We start from the raw sequence: 18281 nt of genomic DNA, 5'->3' as shown, positions 1-18281 counted from the left end.
GTATATTGTTTTTGACTGCCCAACAGTCCGCTCCATTGAGCAAAGCTGGTCTCACAATTGTCCTATAGAACTTACATATTTTTCTTTTAAATGTTTATTTTGTATTGAAGAACAAAGAAAGTACAAAATTGCAACCCAAGAGATCAAGAGCTATATACAACAAAAAAAAAGGCTCCCCTAAAGGGACGGTGTATAAAGACCAGAGGGGTAGAGAGAAGAGGGGTGATCCACTCGCAGCACGGAAGGACCAATGCTACAAAAAATCACTTAGTCCCCTAAATTTGTAGCTCCTTGTTTAGCGAAGGAGTCTGCCTGAGAGTTGCATTTACACCAAACATGTCACCATGACACAATGAGACCCAAACATAGGCAAGAGATTTCTTCAAAATTGAGCGCTAGGGACCAAGGGTACGCAGCAGTGCCAAAGGCCCAGCAAATTACATTCTTTGAGTCACCTTCGATTACAAAGGTTGAAGACCAATTGCGATCGAAGAGTTTGAGGCCTTATAGGAGGGCCCGGGCCTCATCCGAGTGGAAGTCAAAGTCACCAATAGGTTTAGAGAAGGAGGCAAGAATAGTGCCTTCATGGTTCCTGAACAGACCGCCTATTCCAGCTGGACCAGGGTTGCCTAGGGAGCAACCGTCAAAGTTAAGCTTGATGGAATCACGATCAGGTGCCTTCATGGTTACCGGAATTTACATATTCCATTGGAAATACAATTAATCAAAAAAATCTGATATATTATTTAATTTCTTAGGATAAACAAGCAGTCATAATATGGCAATCTGCCATGAGATCATAATAGGTAACTAATGATTAATGAGGGGGCATGAACGATTATCTTCTATGCTTGCAGATGACTGATATGAAAAATGGAATCTAATGTGAAAGAAATGATAAGCTCATACCCATATCAACCAGCGTAGAGACTGGGCACCTTTGGCTAGAACACTGCTATCCAGTTCTTCCCATGATTCCTCCTCTAGAACCTCCAAACTTGGCTTTAAAAACTTCAAGCATCTCCATGCTGTAAAATCACTTCTGTGACTGCCTCTGCAATTCTCACAGTAAGGTTAACTAAGTTAATTGAATGAGCTACAACCTACCATTAGAAATTAAGAAAATGAAAGAAAGTGAAACAATCAGCACCACCAAGATGTCTGAAAATGTGTTTGCAGATAAATATGTGATATTTCAATCTCAGAAACTGGATTCAAGAATGTCATTTGTCAAGGCCCATAACAGCCTCCCATACTTGACAGTTACCAACAGTTTCATATCGGACCTTAAAGGATTTTGCTACTCATGAATTGAAACCTGGAGCAACGATAATAGTAACATAACAAAGAAGTTTTGATGAGTACATACCCACAACGCAATATCTCCAATCTATGGCACTGGAACAGAAGGTGTGAAACAGCATCTGCAGTTATTTTGTCACATTGACTGCACAAATGAAAAAGAAAAAACTAAAGTAACAACAACCCAAGTCAAAGGTGACTCTGGAACTCTGCCCTAATAAACTGAAAGCTGTAATCCAATTGTAATAAATTTGGCATTAGAAAATCAAAGAATAATAATAGTTCATGGTAATTTCCAAAAGCAAAATCAACATACAACCATTTAACAAATACATGAGATATTGTTCCCAGACCAGTCTTCTTTTGCACCATTTTGTTTACAACTCCAGCCTCACTTCTAGGAGGGACTGGAAATGATTAACATGTTATATTGAGATGGCAAATGCATAACTAAAGGTCATCAAGGTTTAGGATGGGTGACAAAGAGAAGGTTTTTGGCACCCATCTATGGGAAATTGGACTATTGTGGCTTCCTTCAACAATATATGCACCAAGAAATCTAGGAATCACAAAGAAGATGTTAGATTGGTTTACCAGAAAGAGACAGATTCCCCCTTGGAACATGGGATGTGATTTTGCCGCCATTAATCTTTTGCAGGCAAACAAAATCTGCAACCTAGCATAAAATACTTTTGAGTTTGTAGGAGGAATGAGCTGGTTGGCTTGTCTTTTGGGTCTTGCGGCCTTTTAAGGCCTTACCACTTGTATTATTACCCCATGTTGGTTGGAAACTGTGGGCAAGTCCCAATGCAGCAGAAACACAAAAAGATTAAAAAAAAATGAGAATCAGATAAAATTACATACCTTTGGAAGTCCAATCGCCCTTTTGTGGACCTCTTACTTTTTGCTCTTGTGGCTACTCCTTTTTAAGGGTCGAGAGTTTGATGCTCGCAACCTCCAGTCAACCTCCTTGATTACAAAAACCAACAGGGTTACCTCACAAAGCAAGTCACGGCCCTCAATGGAGATGGCTCGAGAGTTCTTGCAAAATTGTAAGGTTAAATTTCTTTTTTCCTATAGAGAAAAGTGGGAAAAAGGTGGTTTGATGGGGCGGTAGAATGAGGGACCTAGAGACGGGTGTACCACTTTGGCTGGTAAGTGATCTCTATAAAAAAGAATCTCCTCTCTTTCTAAACTCTCTAATATAGAGACGCCCCCTTTCAAGATTCCCTACTCTGGATAGTTATCTTTTCAACCTAGAAATCCATCCAAATCCAAGATCTAGATTCATATTTTCAATTCAAACAAGATTCTCTCAAAATATGCTATCCAGAAAATAACTATCCTAATCTTATAGGATTCCTTTTTCAGAGGAAGATGCCGCACATAAAATTAGAATTAGGTGGGCAAAGTGGAGATATGTAACCAGAGTTTTATGCGATCACCGCATAGTTCTATAGAACAGTTGTGATACCAGCTTTGCTTTATGGGACAAAATGTTTGGCGGTCAAGAAACAACATATCCATAGGATGAATGTAGCTGAGATGAAGATGTTGAGATGGATAATTGGCAAGACAGGAAGGGATAGAATTCAAAATAAATACATTAGGGAGAACCTAAATGGGCTGGCTAGTGTGGCACTGACCAAGTACAATACCTGTTAGGAGGTGTGAGCTAGCTCATGTGGAAGGGCTAAAAAGGGCAAGGGGTAGTCCGAAAATAACGTGGTTGGAAGTAATCCAAAAAGATATGGGGATTTATGGCCTCACTGAGTGTATGGCCTTTAGTAGAGCAGACTCGCGGACATGATTCGTGCAGCTGACCCCAATTAATTAAGAAAAGACTATGATGATGACGATTAGAGAGAACTTATGTGTTGCTCCAACAGGCGATAAGATGAAAGAGAGAGTAGACTTTGTGGGCTAGTCATGTACAGCGTAGACCCAGTACAACACCTGTTAGGAGGTGCAAGTCGGTTCAAGTGGAAGGCTAAAATACGACAACGGGTAGGTCTAAAAGGGCATGGTTGGAAGTAGTGAGAAAAGATATGGGGACTTATAGCCTCATTAAGGGTATGATCGTTGATAGAACAGAATGGCTAACCAAGATTCGTATAGCCAACCCCAAATAGTCGGGAAAAGGTTCTGATGATAATTTATGGACCATAAATCTTTTTCTCTCTCACTTGGTGCACTCATTCTTTTCTTTCACTGTGATTTCCTACCTTCGTTAAATGGAGCTCCCCCTTTTTAACCTCTTATCATGTGAGCCATGTTTTCCCCTCTACTTTATGTAATACATTACTTCTTTGTTTTTATTCTCATGTGGTTTAATAGCTGTAATGGTCTTCCATCTATTAAAGAAGAGCATGCTCACTACCTTCTTTTGATGTGGCATTTCCTCTTTAATATTTGTTATTTTATTACTCATCTTTTTCTCTCCCTTACCCAAGTGGGGTGAAAGCTTTTTATAATTCTTTAATTATGGGGGCATTAAGAAAGGGGCTATTTTACTCTCTCCCTCTCTCTCAACAATATGAGAAAAACTCTTTCTCTTTTGTTTCTGGACATTGTCTCGTTTACCTCTCTTGTTGGAAATATACAACAAGCACAAGATGCAGAGAAGAACGGATAGGAGAGACAGACTATGGCATTGGGCTTGACGGAATTTCTCTGTCTCTAATAATCCATCTCCATTGAGTATGTAACTTTTGATATTTAAAGAGAGAATGAGCAATTAGAGAAAATCAAGAGAGATGAGGAAAAAATACACATATTTGGTACTCTATTTTGTGCGGGAATGTTCAAGACCTTTCTTATATCATCCATTGATCAATACACATTTAATTGGATCATTTCTTGTATCATCCATTGATCCGATCAAAGTAAATTTATTCCTGCATTTCATGCCCAATCGATGTCTTACGGGTGAAATTACTGGTTAGAGATCATAAAAAATATCATTAACATAAAGTCAAATAATTCCGTAAGAAAAACAAAAATTTTAAATCTAAAAAATCCAAAAACAAAAAGAAAGACCTAAGAATATGTTGGAATTACAAAGAAAAGGGTCATTATAACACTACAGCGTAAGCCCGATGGCCCATATTGAATCTAGGACAATCCAATTACATTTTGTACTTGAATTTTAATTTTTTTTCTACTAATCCAAATCACTTGAAATTATGAGCGTCTATTCTTTAAAAATAGAAGAATCAAATAAAAACATCAAAAAAGCAATTCGCAAAAAATAAATTGACCAAAATCCCCAAAAACTTTTAGGGGTATTTTGATCAATTTATATTTTGCTAATTATTTTTTAATATTTTTATTAAGTGCACCTTACAGAGAAGAATGGACACCTCAAATTTTATGTGATTTGGATTTGTAGAAAAATATTAAAATTATATTATAAAATGAGGTTGTGATAATCAGATCGGCCCAGATTCAATATGGGTCGTTGAGCTAACACTATAGCTGTTAGCTAGTGGGCTAACCTTATATATATATATATATATATATATATATTGTACGGGCCTTGAGTGTGCAACTCAGAGACTCAAAAATATTATATTTGTTCTAGATGTATTCTGGAGTTGTACTAGTCGGAACCGTTGCGCTTCGAAATTTTACCGAGACGGGGCATTTAACACTCCAAAGAAAACAAGTTCACTCATGCCTCCAAATCCCCTAATTTTGATCTCAGCGACTCCTAACTAAATATCGAGGTCAATTGGCCACTGTAGGGCCCAGTTATATGGGAGTTTTGTTCCACCATGGTGAATAGCCACTAGGTGGTGAATGGTCACCGTGGTGAGGTCCTACCTATGGGGTGAGAACCCCAAATAACAAATAGGGAAGACATGCTAAAGTAGCACAATCAAGTCTCCAATTCTTAACCTAGTCACCAGATCTATGAAGGCACTCAAGGTCACTTGGTGACGGGCAATTATCGACGGTATAACAAGAGGCAGGGAATATCGTATGCACCTCAATATGACTAATAACGGCAAGTGTGACTCATGTCACACTATGAGTCGAACTACATGATGTAAATGATAAATAATACAAGATACTATATCAGATTTCACCAAACATGTCTCAATTCAGTCACATTCATGCGTCTTGTCGCAAGCAATGCATCAAGTGGGATGCTAAATGGAGCGTGTTGATGCACAACAGAGAGTCTATTACCACCCTACGCAGGGGAATTTATGTCAAGAAAACCTATTTCTTCTCAATAACATTTCACACAAGATAATTTTTTATCTCCAAGTGCTTTCACTTATTGTGATACTTTGCATTCTTTATAGAAGCTAGTGTTGTCGAGTTGGTACAACACACGGCAACAGGCTCTCTAGCACTTGATCCGAACCCTAACATTGCAAGAACCTCCTAGGCCATCAGCCCTCCAGCAAATGCTACACAATAAGCAATGTCCATCGCCTCTAAGGACGTCAATAGCAAACACGTCTGCTTCTTATTATACCGGAAAAGCGCTCCCACTCCAAGCGTGAAAAAATATCCTTGAGCGACCATAGCCATGGAACTAATCTCTTGGGACATTGTGGCAATCCAATTGGCTACAACAAAGAATTGCAGTGCTTTCCTGATATAGACCTGATTCATCCTCATTAATGGAGATGCATGTCAGGCATTCCCCTTCAATCTCAAAATGTCTATGGGGAACTCTGTCACTTGCACTCCTTTGATGCTTGAGAATGAATGGCGGTTCATTCCCACTATTCTTGACGACTATAGGAATACTCACACTATAGCCCTTTAGTAGAGGAATCGCTTCACCATTCCCTATTTAAGATCCCACAGACCTCTCAGTGCTTAAGTACTTCGACAAAATGAAGTTCACATCATGAGATTCCACCCATTTCAAAATCATAGATTAGGATATACCTTTGAAGTAACATATCATATGAAAGGACATTCCATGGACCTTTAATCTAGATTACTAGTCCTATGGGATGTGATAGACCAAGTTTTCTACTAGTCCACAACTCATAAGAGATTTTAGGCACAGGTTTTGAAGGAATTCTAGTAAAAATGTACATAACAGTCAACAAAGCATCTCCCAAACAAAAGGTCAATACGATATGTGTTTCTGCCATCATGGAACTCCCTTGTAAATTAGGAAAAAATTCCTACCTTTTGCGATACCATTTTGATGCTGAGCATAGGATATCGTTTCTTACGGAACCTATCCCTTGATCCGCATTGGACTTACCAAACAGTTAAGGGTGTATTTGTATCCCCGATCACTTCTAAGAACTTTACTTATTTTCCTTGACTGAATCTCAAACCTCCAACGTAAATCTCTTGAAGCAATCAACCAAGGAAAGAGAAAACAGCCAATCTATCAAGGTGGGGTGCCCCTGGGAGGCCTTGGCGCCGCCCCAAGCAGATTGGACGTCGCCTAAGCGAGCTCCCAATGCCTAGACCAGGGCGTCCGCCTAGGTTTTGCCCTTGCCCAACGGTAGAAAATGCCCTCGAGCATTTCCACAAAAATTCCTCCTTAATAAGGGAAGAAAAGAGGCTTAGGTGTGTTTCCAACCTCCCTTAAGTAATTTTTTTCTTTTGAATATTACCTTAAAATAATTTTAGAGGCATTGAAACCCAAAAATTTAGAAAAACAACCATAAATTTTGGATTTTTTTTTTATCAAAGAATTTTTCCAAGCTTGAATCATCTCAAACTTTGTCTCTTTTATATGAAGCATTGTGGAACACAAAAAAGTAATAAGGGTTATTTTAAGGTGATTTAAAGGTTCATACTCATCCAAAACATTGCAGATCGAAGATCGCACAAGGTTCGTTCTTATCTCTACATTTGATATTTCTTAATTTCTCCAAAAGTCTACAACAGGTTCTAATTGGAGTGGAGATTCAGGATGGAAATATGGTTTTTGCTCAGGACAAAATGACAACAAAATCCATTGCAATTTTTGTTGTAATTAATTTAAATAACACTTCATTAGTACTAAGGGGGATATTGCCCCATGTAAGGAGGTCCTCAGAGAAGTTAGGAAGGATATTCTTGAGAATATGGATGCCGAAAAAGGGAAGAAGGAAGCAAAAGAGGAGAGGCTTGTAGATGAAGAAGCCTTGTATGAAGGAGCCAATGGATGCCTTTGCCCCCCAATCCCAACGATGCAGTTGAGAAATAGAAAAAGCAAGTTACGATCAAAAATAGGTTCAAGACAGAAGTTTACTATATTGATCGGTTGTTTATCAGACAGGTATTGCCCTTAATGCATCTCACTTAAGTAGCTTTTATACAATATTGGAAGCAATTTTGGACCAGGGTTGAAGGGCCCAATCCTCATAAGCTTAAGAAGCCATTGCTTCATAAGCAAGGTTTAGAAAAACACTAGGCGGTCCCAAGGCGCCCTGCAGGGGGGGGGGGGTTGTCTCGAGTGCCCAGCACCCAAGCGAGCTACCTAGAACCTCAGGTGCCCAGAGGTTTGAAACATGCACATATATGCATATATGTGCTCTCTAAACGCACATATATGCCTATGCGTATTTATACATTTATAACTATTCTAACCACCTTTTTTATGCAAATTTGTGTGTGAATGTTGACACTTTCAAATCACTAAAACTTTTGCCTAAATAATTAAAAAAGTGAACAAAAGAAGAAGAAACAAAACAAGTACATGATGTACTAGTCCTTTAGTGTCCATGCAGCATACTCAGCAGTCCATATTTCAAACAATCATGCTTATGGACTCCAAGTGTCCAATGAGACCAAATACCAATACAAAATGATGCTGTAAAAAAAATGGCTTGCAAATGAAAAGAAAGAGATCTCTAATTATTCAATATTTTCGATGTTTTATGCTCAATTTTTTTATTGTCTAACAAGCTCAGAATTACCCCAAAGATCTTTGTAAGAACTTCATTTGGACCTTAAAATTTATTGCAATAATATATTTCAAAATTTTGCATTCCCAAAACATAGCAAAATCCAACAAAATCCAAAAAAAATCGCATTTCCAAAAAAGTCACATTAAGATATGGTACGGCTCAGTGTTCCAAAAAGCAAACCACCCACTTGGGCAACTGCCTAGGTGGATCTGGGAGCCTTTGCACATCACCCAAGCCTAGGTGCCCAAAAAAAGCGGTGGTCCTTGGGCGTCAGCCTACGAGCCCAGAAAACCGCCAAGGCGGCCGCCTAGGCCCAAGACTTGGGCGGAGCCAAGGTCCAGCGCCCCGCCCAGAGGCGGAAATTGCTTTCGGTGTTGGTATTTTTTGTCCATTTTTTTTTTATGGGTTTTAGGTCCATTTGAAACCTAAAACTTACTGGAGCCCATTTAAGAGAGAGAAAGCCCCCAAAAAACTAGTTTTTCGTGATTTCTTTGAGATCGAAGGGTTTCTCAAAGTTATGAGAAATTGATCAAAACATCACCCATTGATATTAGACTTAATTTTTGATGTTTTATAAATCTATTGGGGGGTTTTTTAGAAGATTTTGAGTCCTTAGAAGCATCTTTGAGGTGGAAGTTTGAAGATTGAGCAATCAAACTCAAAGTAAGTGATTTTTTTTTTATTGCTTGTATAAATTGCATTATTTTGAGATGTCTTCTTCGGGATCTCATAAGAGTGGCGATCCCGGTTGGAAATATGGCTACAACCTAGATCCTAATGATAAAAATTGCATAAGATGCAATTTTTTTGAGAAGGATACAAAAGGGGGCATAAACTGGTTCAAGAAACATCTTGCTAGTACCAGGGGGGATGTTGCCCCATGTAAAAAGACTGCTGATGTTGTTAAAGAAGAAATAACCAATTTTTTAATATGGTAAAAATGAAAAAAGATGAGAGATTTGCCTCCATAGCAGAGATTAGGTCTGGGGCTTGGGTCAATTATGATGATGATGATGATAGTGATGAGGATGGGATTGGGGAGGAATGTCAAGAGGTAGAAGTCGAACAATCATTTAGTGGAAAGGGAAAGGGAGTCGTAATTTTTTCTGGTTCGGGTTCTGGGAGTAAGAAGCCTCGGGTTATGGGCCCTATGGATAGTTTTTAGCCTTGGTCTGACCTTGAGGTTGCAAGAGAGAAAACAAAGAAGCAAACCACCATTGAAAATAGAATGACAAAGGAAGAGTGAGAGAGAGCTACTTATTATCTTGCTACATGATTTTATGAGGAGAGCATTCCTTTCAATACCGCTCGCTTAAGCAACTTCTATGCCGCGGTAGAGGCAATTGGCCAATTTGGGCCTGGGATGAAACCCCCAACCCCAACTTTCAGAGAAGAAATCAGATGAATTAGCTTATGAATTGTCCTTTAGGGACTGTTTTTTTGAGGTCTATTGATGCCTCTGATCATATCCATGATGCTCATTACATATTCCAAGTCTTCGAGAAGGGAATGAAGGAGGTTGGGGAGCATCATGTTGTACAGGTTGTCAAGACAATGTTGCTCCTAATGTTGTTGCAGCTAATTTGTTGCGCATAGCTTATCCTAAAATCTTTTAGACAATATGTGCAGCACATTATATAGACCTCATGCTTGAGGCTCTTGGCAGTTTAACCGAGATATCAGGTGCAGTGAAGAAGGCAAAGTCAATTACAAATTTCATTTATTGCCACCATCCCATCCTCAGCATGATGCGTAGATTTACAAGGAAGAAAGAGATTGTGAAGCCTGGGGTCACAAGTTTTGCGACCTGGTACTTATGCCTAGATAGCATACATTCGAGGAGAGTGCAGTTAAGGCAGATGTTTACCTCGGATGACTGGAGAGCATGCAAGTGGTCCAAGGATCAAGTTGGGAAAAAGGTGAGAGATATTATCCTTTCTAAGGCTTTTTGGCGAGAGGTGAAGGGCCGCTCTTAAGGTATTTTTTCCTCTTGTCAAAGTCCTTCGCATGGTTGATAGTGACAAGCCTTATATGGGCTATATATATGAGGCTATGGAGAAATGCAAGAAAGAGAGCTCAAAATTTTGATGATGATGAGAACTGCTATAACCCTGTTTGGGAGATTATTGATGAGAAGTGAGATACGTAGCTACATTGGCCATTGCATGCAGCTGGTTATTATTTGAACCCAGCTTTGTTTTATGTTGACAAAGATATACACACAAATGACACAATTATGATTGGATTTAATAAGTCTGTAGATGTGCTAGTCCTTGATGCTGATATCCAAGATATTATATGCGCTGATGAGCTGATAAATTACAAGTGCTCATTAAAGTCTTTTGGGAGTCCAATGGCAATGAGGTAAAGGACCAAAATTGATCCAAGCAGTAATAATATTCTTAAGCTCATCAAGTTCACGTAATCAAGTTTCATTTTTATAATTCTATTATTTATTTATGATTTTATTCTATATCTTTGCAGCCAATTGGTGGAGCCAACATGGGTGTAGTTCTCCAAATTTACAAAAGTTGATCATTCAGATCTTAAACCTAACCACTTCCTCATCTGGTTGTCAGCGCAATTGGAGTGCTTTTGAAGGGGTAAGGTTGTAAAGGAAATTTGCATAATTGTATTAATAATACATGAACCATAGACTTTAATTAGTTTCATTTGATTTTGTTAGATTCATACAAAGAGAAGGAACAAGCTTGAATCAAAGAGGTTTAATGACCTAGTCTATGTCAAGTGTAATCGATTCTTGAAGGACATATTTGCTAAGAGAGACCCCATTAAATAAAAAAATATGGACAACGCTATGGAGGGGCTAGTTGATGATGATGAGGTCGAGAGGTATGAAGGATTGACATGGGACATGGTTATAGATGCTTCAGGGACATCAGCTGACCTTCCTAGGGCCACTAGATCTTCTGCACAGTGAACGAGGGTGGAGGAAGAAAAGGCAGATTCATAAGAGATAGATGAGGACGACCAATATGTCGACGAGGATGACAACTCCGATGAATATGATACCAATGCAGCTGACCCTAATTTTTCTGATGATGAATGATGAATGTTGAATAATTATTAAACTTTGAACTTTGATTGAACTATGAATGGTAAATTTTAAGTTTTAATTGGATATGGATTATGGACCGACTTATGGTTATGCTTATGGAGTGTGTGCTAATGTGTACTATACTTTGAATTCTGATGTGCCCCAAATACCTAATTCTTATATTTTATACAATATATAACTGTAGAATCCTTTTTGGATTCAACTGGGCTGCCCAGGTTCTAGGTGCTTGCCTAGGCACTGGGTGGCCTGGACCTCTCAGGCCACCTGGGACCCACCTAGCGCACTTTGAAACACTGGTACGACTTTCTTTTCTTTTTTTTTCTTTTTTTCTTTTTACTTTAAGGCGTTAGAATACCCCCTTTCATGGGTCAAAATGACCCAAAATGGCCCCAAACATGCAAAAAAAAAATGCCGTTTTTATGAATGTTCCTAAGCACCCACCTAGCTTGCTAGGGCGGACGCCTAAGAACTTCCGCTCGGGAAGGCCTGCCCAGGCCTAGGCGAGACAGCCTCCTAGGCACTGGGAAGGCTGTTTTTTCAAACAATAACATAAGGAGGTACAACTCACAAAGGAGTGCCCCAAACCCACAAGGATGCGAGCATCCAATACAGGATCACAGGATCATGATTATGACAGCTACATGGAGTGATGTTAACAGAAGTGTAATGAACATAAAGGTGAATTGTCCTTCAAGCACACGAATTCTAAATTTTGTTGATGCGTTTGATAATGTACAGGATGCACAATTCCTTTTTACTTTAATTGACAAGTTCAATGAGGTTGGGGAAGAGAATGGTATTCAAGTGGTAATTGATAATGCTGCAGCAAATATGGTTATTCCTAATTTATTGGACTAAAAGCGGCCTTGTAACTTTTGAACTCCATGTTTAGCAAAGTGCATAGACCCATGCTTAACGCTATTAGTGAACTGCCTAGGGTATCAGGTACACTTCCTAAGGCTACAGTCGTGACAATGTTCATATATAGTCACACCATTGCCTTAAGCATGATGCACAAGATCGCTTAGAAGAGCAATATAGCAAGGGCTGGGGTAACCGGATTTGCCACTTCTTTTCTAAGTTTACAAAGAATATTGCAGAAGAGAAAGCAATTGAGTTTGATGTTAACTTTAGAAGAGTTATCTAGACGTAAGTGGCCTAGATGTGCTAAAGGGGAAAGGGCATGTGACAGTGTGTTTAAGAGTTTGTCAAGTGGGTAGTCTACTCGGTTAAAGTCTTTCTACCCTTAGTGAATTTTAAAAATAGGTTAATGGTGACGTGAAGCCCATTATGGGCTCTAAATATGATGCACTAGATGGAGGTAGCAAAGGCTTTCGTCAATGATGAGAGTACGTATTGCTCAATATGGGAGATAATAGATTACAAAATGGGATAGGCAGCTTCATCAGCCCAGAAATTGTGTCGCCCATATGCCTTGATATCCATACAGCACCCAACTTCGAAGGGCAGGAGTGGCATATTTAGCCAACCGACCCTTTTTCTTAGGCAGCTTCATCAGTCATTACCTGAAATTGTACTATTTGAGGTTTTGAACCTGAAGTTCTTCTGCACAAACTTACGTATTGAGAAAAAGGATGCAATTATGGAAGGCTTTGCCGTTAATGAATGTCTTGAGAGGCTAGATCTACACAATGATATCCAAGATAAGATATATGCTAACGAGTTACTTTTGTATAAGTGTACTTTGAAATCATTTGTGAAGGAAATGGTGGTGAGACCAAGGACTAAATCAAATGTAGGTAATTTCCTTAGTATTTATTAATTTTGCATGGTTTCATATGAATTTAGATATTAAATTTGGAGTTCCTTTGATATGGTAAAAATTTAAGACTATCATAGATTTAGTGATTCATATTATTAGGGTATTATCTTAGTTTTATAAGTCTGAATTATGGCTCATATATTTTACTACAGTTCCACACAAAAGAAGGAACCAGCTTGAGAAAAAGAGGCTCAATAATTTAGTCTTTGTCAAGCATAATCTGATGCTATAGATGAGCATTTTTAAGATCCCAAAGAGAGATCCCATTTCATCCAAAGACTTGGATGATGCCAAAAGCGTGGTTGGTTGAAGATCCTTAGTGAGGGTTGACCTGGGATATGGTCGAGGAAGTTTAGGACCAGCTTCCACCCATAGGAGGGCTAATGACCACCACTACTAGTACACAAAGGAGGAGGAAAGAGAGGTGAGGAAGAGGAGGCCAATTCACAAGAAACTGAGGAGGACCATTATGTTGAAGATGATGATGATTCTAATGATGGTTTGGAATCGGATGGAGGAGATAGGGATAAAGCCAATGATTATGAAGAAATTGATGATAATGATTGAAATATAAATCCTACTAATTTTCTTTTCATCTTTTGTCCATTTTTATGACATCCTAGTCATCATTAAATTGTGGGTTTGAACTCAGTTTTCTTTTCATATGTGGCCAGTCTTCCAACATTGAAGCAAGTCGAAGCCGACTTATCCCTTGGAGCACGACACTTGCCTCACCATCTCATGGAATTCTAGCCCTTTGCATCCTCAACCTTCATTTCCTCTTTCATTTGGGGATTCTTGCCTCAAGGCCAAACTGGCAAGGCGATTCTTGCACCAAGTTCTCTCCTTTACAGAACCATGGCCCCCAAGTCTAGTACAACCATATCCAAACTTAAACGATTCAGATGGATCCATCACTTCACAAAAACAAGAGATCATCAATGAAATTAACTTTTTTTGTTTTTCGAGGAATCGCCCGGCACCATTCAGCCAATTTCCGTCACACCTCCCACACCTAGTGACACCAAAATAATTAAATAGAAAATTGTAATTAGGGAGGAAAGTCAGCAATGAGGAGATTGCCTCTACCCTCATGAACCTCAGCACAAATAAATCTCCCCACTCAAATAGTTCCCAACCCAATTTTTCCACAAACCGTGGCATATAATGAGTGATGAAATATGGCTAACCATCAATCCATCATAGCGCTCTCCATCTTAACTCCATCATGAGATCTCTTAGATCAACATTTATCACCTTCATTCTAAAGAAAATAGGTGCAATTTCTGTGATTGCTTCTAAACCGATAGACCTTCGTAATCTGCTTTAGAAGATTTTCAAAATCATTGCTAATTAGTTATATCAGCGCAAAAGCTAGATTGATCATCAATCAATACAAGATGCCTTTGCTAAAACAGAGGCATATTCAAGCAAGCTATTGTTGGCCATGAAATTGTTCACAGCCTGTGCAATGAACAACTAGAGAATGCGTTTTGTTTTAAGATAGATCTTCAAAAGGACGAAGGTAATTGAAAATCCTTCAATTACCTAAACTGATGTCTTTCTTTGGAGAAACCTTTAACAATTGCATACGAATGTGTTTCACCTCCCCTGGATTTTCTGTTATCATCAATGACTCATTTGGAGCTTCCAAAGGCAAGAATGGAACAGGACAAGACAACACACTCTTTCCCTACTTATTTCTCATCGCTCTGGAGTGCTTTAGAAAGCTCCTTACTAAAGAAACTAAGGGTCTGTTTGGGCACCAGGAGATGCCTCTCCAAGATGATTAGCGATCTCAGACGTTTGGCTCACAAAAATGCAGCAGAGATACATCTCGCTGAGAGAAGCGTCTCCTTATTTTGGGGCCAAAAATGAGACCACACCTCCTCAAAAAAAGGTGGAATATGAATCCCCAAAAGAGCCGCTTGCCAAGCTCTCGCTCTCTCTCACCTCTATTAATATTTTGTGTTTTTAATTTAGGGCATTTCTCTTTTATTGTTGATTTTTCTAGTTTAGGATTTTTTTTGGGAGGGGGGGCGGGAGCCGGGGCCAGGGGTGGGGTTGGTTTAGCTGGTTTGCTGTTGGTTTAGGGTTTTATTTCTAATTTGATTTTGGGTTTTTATAACTGATTTTAGCCCCTTCTCTTTTGCTCAGTTTGCTGATTTCTAGCAGTAACTCTATATTACTTGGGATAACATGTTCCCTTACACTCGTTAGCCAAGTAGTTAGGGTGCTTTGATGGAAGAGGCAAGTAATTATTTTCATAGATCATGAGTGTAGGTCTATCCTCCTCCTGGTGGTTAGTCTAGAAGTGTTACATTGAATACCTACAGTTTCCCCCTTTTCAGGGCACCCAGAAAGCACATTGATCATGTGATCCAAGACTTTGGGTGGCTAACACAACAGAATGGTTGGTCTTTAGAGCATCCTCCTCAGTTGTGGATCTGAGGAACTTAGTAATGGAGACAAAATCCCAGCCAACAGGTTTGATCCCATTTTAGAGTCAGACTGTGTTGTACTCTGATGTGTCCATTTGGGCCAAAAAATATTTCCTTACATGATTAAGCACTAAGCTTATTTTCTCTTTGCAATTCATTTTTGCATTTATTTTTTTGTCAGTAAACATTATTCTTTCTTCATGTTTTTATCTGTTATCTATAAAAATTATTTTATTTATCAAAATAAAAATAAATAAAGGTCTCATTATTCTGAGATCTGGTTTCCTGTTCCAAACCTTATATCGAGAGCTTTCAGATTGGGACAGATGCCTGGGACCCTTTCCAAGCCAACATTGCTGACAGCAGACCCCGAAATATCCAATAGCTCCCATGAGGTGTCTGCTAGGGCAATGAGGCTGTAATCATCTAGTAACTTCCTTCTCCTTAAGATGCTCAATATTGCCATCTGCAGTTCATGAGACATCAAACAAGATGAGGTTGTGATTTTTAAGCCACAAATAAATTTAGAAGACCAGAAGCACATTCCAGATGTTTACTTGTTTACAAGAAACACAAATATATCATTTTATAAACCAGAATCATAGCGAGTTGCAAGATAGAAAGAGACTCCAGCAAACAATAAAAACACAATTACATGACTCATCAAACGAACAAAACGCAAGGCTATGATTCCAAACACAAGCCCATACTCATCAAAGGAACAAAACACAGTTACAAGACAATCAGAAGTGCTTCTCGAAAATAAAGTAATCATATATGCCATAATTGCATTGCAGTGACCAACAAAACTCCCATAAAGTAACTATTCAAACAGTTAAAACACAGTTACAAGTCTCATTAAAGGAGCAAATACAAGGCAATAACTCCTACTGCAAGGTACTCATCGAAGGAATAAACCACAGTTGCAAGACAATCAGAAGTGTTTCTCGAAAATAAAGGAACCATATACGCAATGATTGCACTGCAGGGACAAACAAAACCCCACAACTATACGCAATGATTGCACGGCAGGGACAAACAAAACCCCACAAAGCAAGAACCTCATGAAGCATACATAACCTAGATCTTCAACAGATACAGAAAATCATTGGGAAGAATATTCTATTTTTCCCTCTTTTCTTTCTTTTTCTTATTTCTGTTGGGTGGGTGTAAACTTGTATGTATGAGGGATAAACTTCAACTGTCCATTTCTATTTTTTTGGAGAGTAACGTCATCTCTCCATTTCTTTCACAGAATCTTGAGTACGTTGTCACGTTACTTGTTCCTCATATGTTGGTTTAAGGGCAGTCTGACACACGAAAACATGGTGTTTCTGCTCAAACTAAATTCCCACTAATGTGCCAACCTTACTATAAAAGTTTGAGGGCCTCTACATGTAATATATTTATTAAAGAAAGCGCGACTTCTTTTTAAGTCCAAATTAGTCATGACCAAAAGATAAATGCCTTGTAGTGATAGTCCACTACCCACAAGTGAGATGAAATTAGGGCTACTGCTCAACTGTCTGTATGCCATAGGCATCTTTAACTTCCTGGTGGAGCAGAGTGGCCAGCTTTAACTTTTCATAAAATGACTGGCAAGTAATCAAGGCACATGTTGGCTTCTTTTCTGGCTTCGCAATAAAAACTTACACTCTTTCATCAGCATTAAAGGTATTACCTTGTTGATCTCCTTGAAAAAGTACTACATATTGGCTTTGCCATCATGCTTCATTTTGTTTTCATATTGCCCAGATCTACACAGAAAAAATATGAGAATAATTGGCAACATACACCATACCTGGCTTTTGTATTTCTACCACATAAAAAAGTGACTAGGCACAACGAGTCACAAATATGGTGCTTTCATTCACACAAGCAAATTTATACAGCTGGGTGCTTCCCAACCTGCAAATTGGCTCGTGAACAAAACCCCTATGAGGCTATAAAGCTCTAGTTGAAAAATATAAAATATTAAATCTACACTCATCAACAAGTATTTGATGGTGGAAGGGGAATGAAGTGAAGAAAGAAACAGAGGTGTGTGTGAGAGAGAGAGAGAGGAGAATGACATGACCCATTTTTTTGGAATCCACCATATGTTTATATTATTAAAGATTACACATGGTATCTTGGTGTGACTTTATAAATCACACATAACCCTATTGAATCAATTATTCCATTTATGTCCCTAACTTACAATTGTACATTGAATACATGACATATAGAATCAATTATTCTATTTAGATCCCTACCTTACTGCTGTACTTTCGACACTTCCCCTCAATATGGAGCACAGACATCAATTATGCCCAGCTTGAGAACACTATTTTGCAGTCTGTCACAGACAACTATTTTGTTGAAGATATCTTCCAAATGATCTCTTGATTTTTCACATGAGTACAAATAATTCTGGCTGCAAGTTTTTCCCTTGTGAAAAAATAATATACCTCAATACGCTTTGTTCTATCATGAAAAACAAGGTTCTTAACAATGTGAATAACTGCTTCATTGTCAAAATAAAGGGTCACAGGTAACTGAACTTCAACTCCCGGATCAGCCAAGATAGTTTCCACCCACATGACTTCACATGTTCCATGTGCTATAGCTCTATATTCAACTTCAACACTTGGTTTGGCCACATTTAGTTTTTTTACTCTTCCATGAAACCAAAATTCCTATCAACAAGGTACAATAGCCTGTAATTGGCCTCTTATCAATCTGTGAACCAGCCCAATCTGCCTCAGTGTAGATTGCAACACCCATATGACCATGAGTAATAAACAACAACCCTC

The 18281-nt window shown here is 38.7% G+C and overlaps 1 protein-coding gene and 1 non-coding gene across 2 annotated transcripts in view; both read right to left on the bottom strand.

Moving 5' to 3' along the window:
• The window catches only part of LOC18448495 (uncharacterized), a 46693-nt gene that overhangs the window by 5031 nt on the left and 23381 nt on the right, over positions 1-18281 (bottom strand). Inside the window, exons 3-5 of the mRNA XM_088856664.1 lie at positions 15783-15952; positions 1370-1447; positions 910-1054 (exon numbers count right to left, since the gene is read on the bottom strand). Coding sequence (XP_088712790.1) covers positions 910-1054; positions 1370-1447; positions 15783-15952 — 393 coding nt within the window. The remainder of the gene's footprint in view (positions 1-909; positions 1055-1369; positions 1448-15782; positions 15953-18281) is intronic.
• On the bottom strand, positions 12636-12763 carry LOC148779099 (U11 spliceosomal RNA). The gene has a single exon (XR_016048693.1). It is a non-coding gene; the product is annotated as a U11 spliceosomal RNA (small nuclear RNA).

This window comes from Amborella trichopoda, chromosome 13, assembly GCF_054954075.1.
Source record: "Amborella trichopoda isolate Santa Cruz 75 chromosome 13, AtrichopodaSantaCruz75HAP2 v2.0, whole genome shotgun sequence".
Classification (NCBI taxonomy): Eukaryota; Viridiplantae; Streptophyta; class Magnoliopsida; order Amborellales; family Amborellaceae; genus Amborella; species Amborella trichopoda.
Note: the sequence above shows the minus strand (reverse complement) of the source record. Positions and strands in the feature narration are given on the sequence as shown.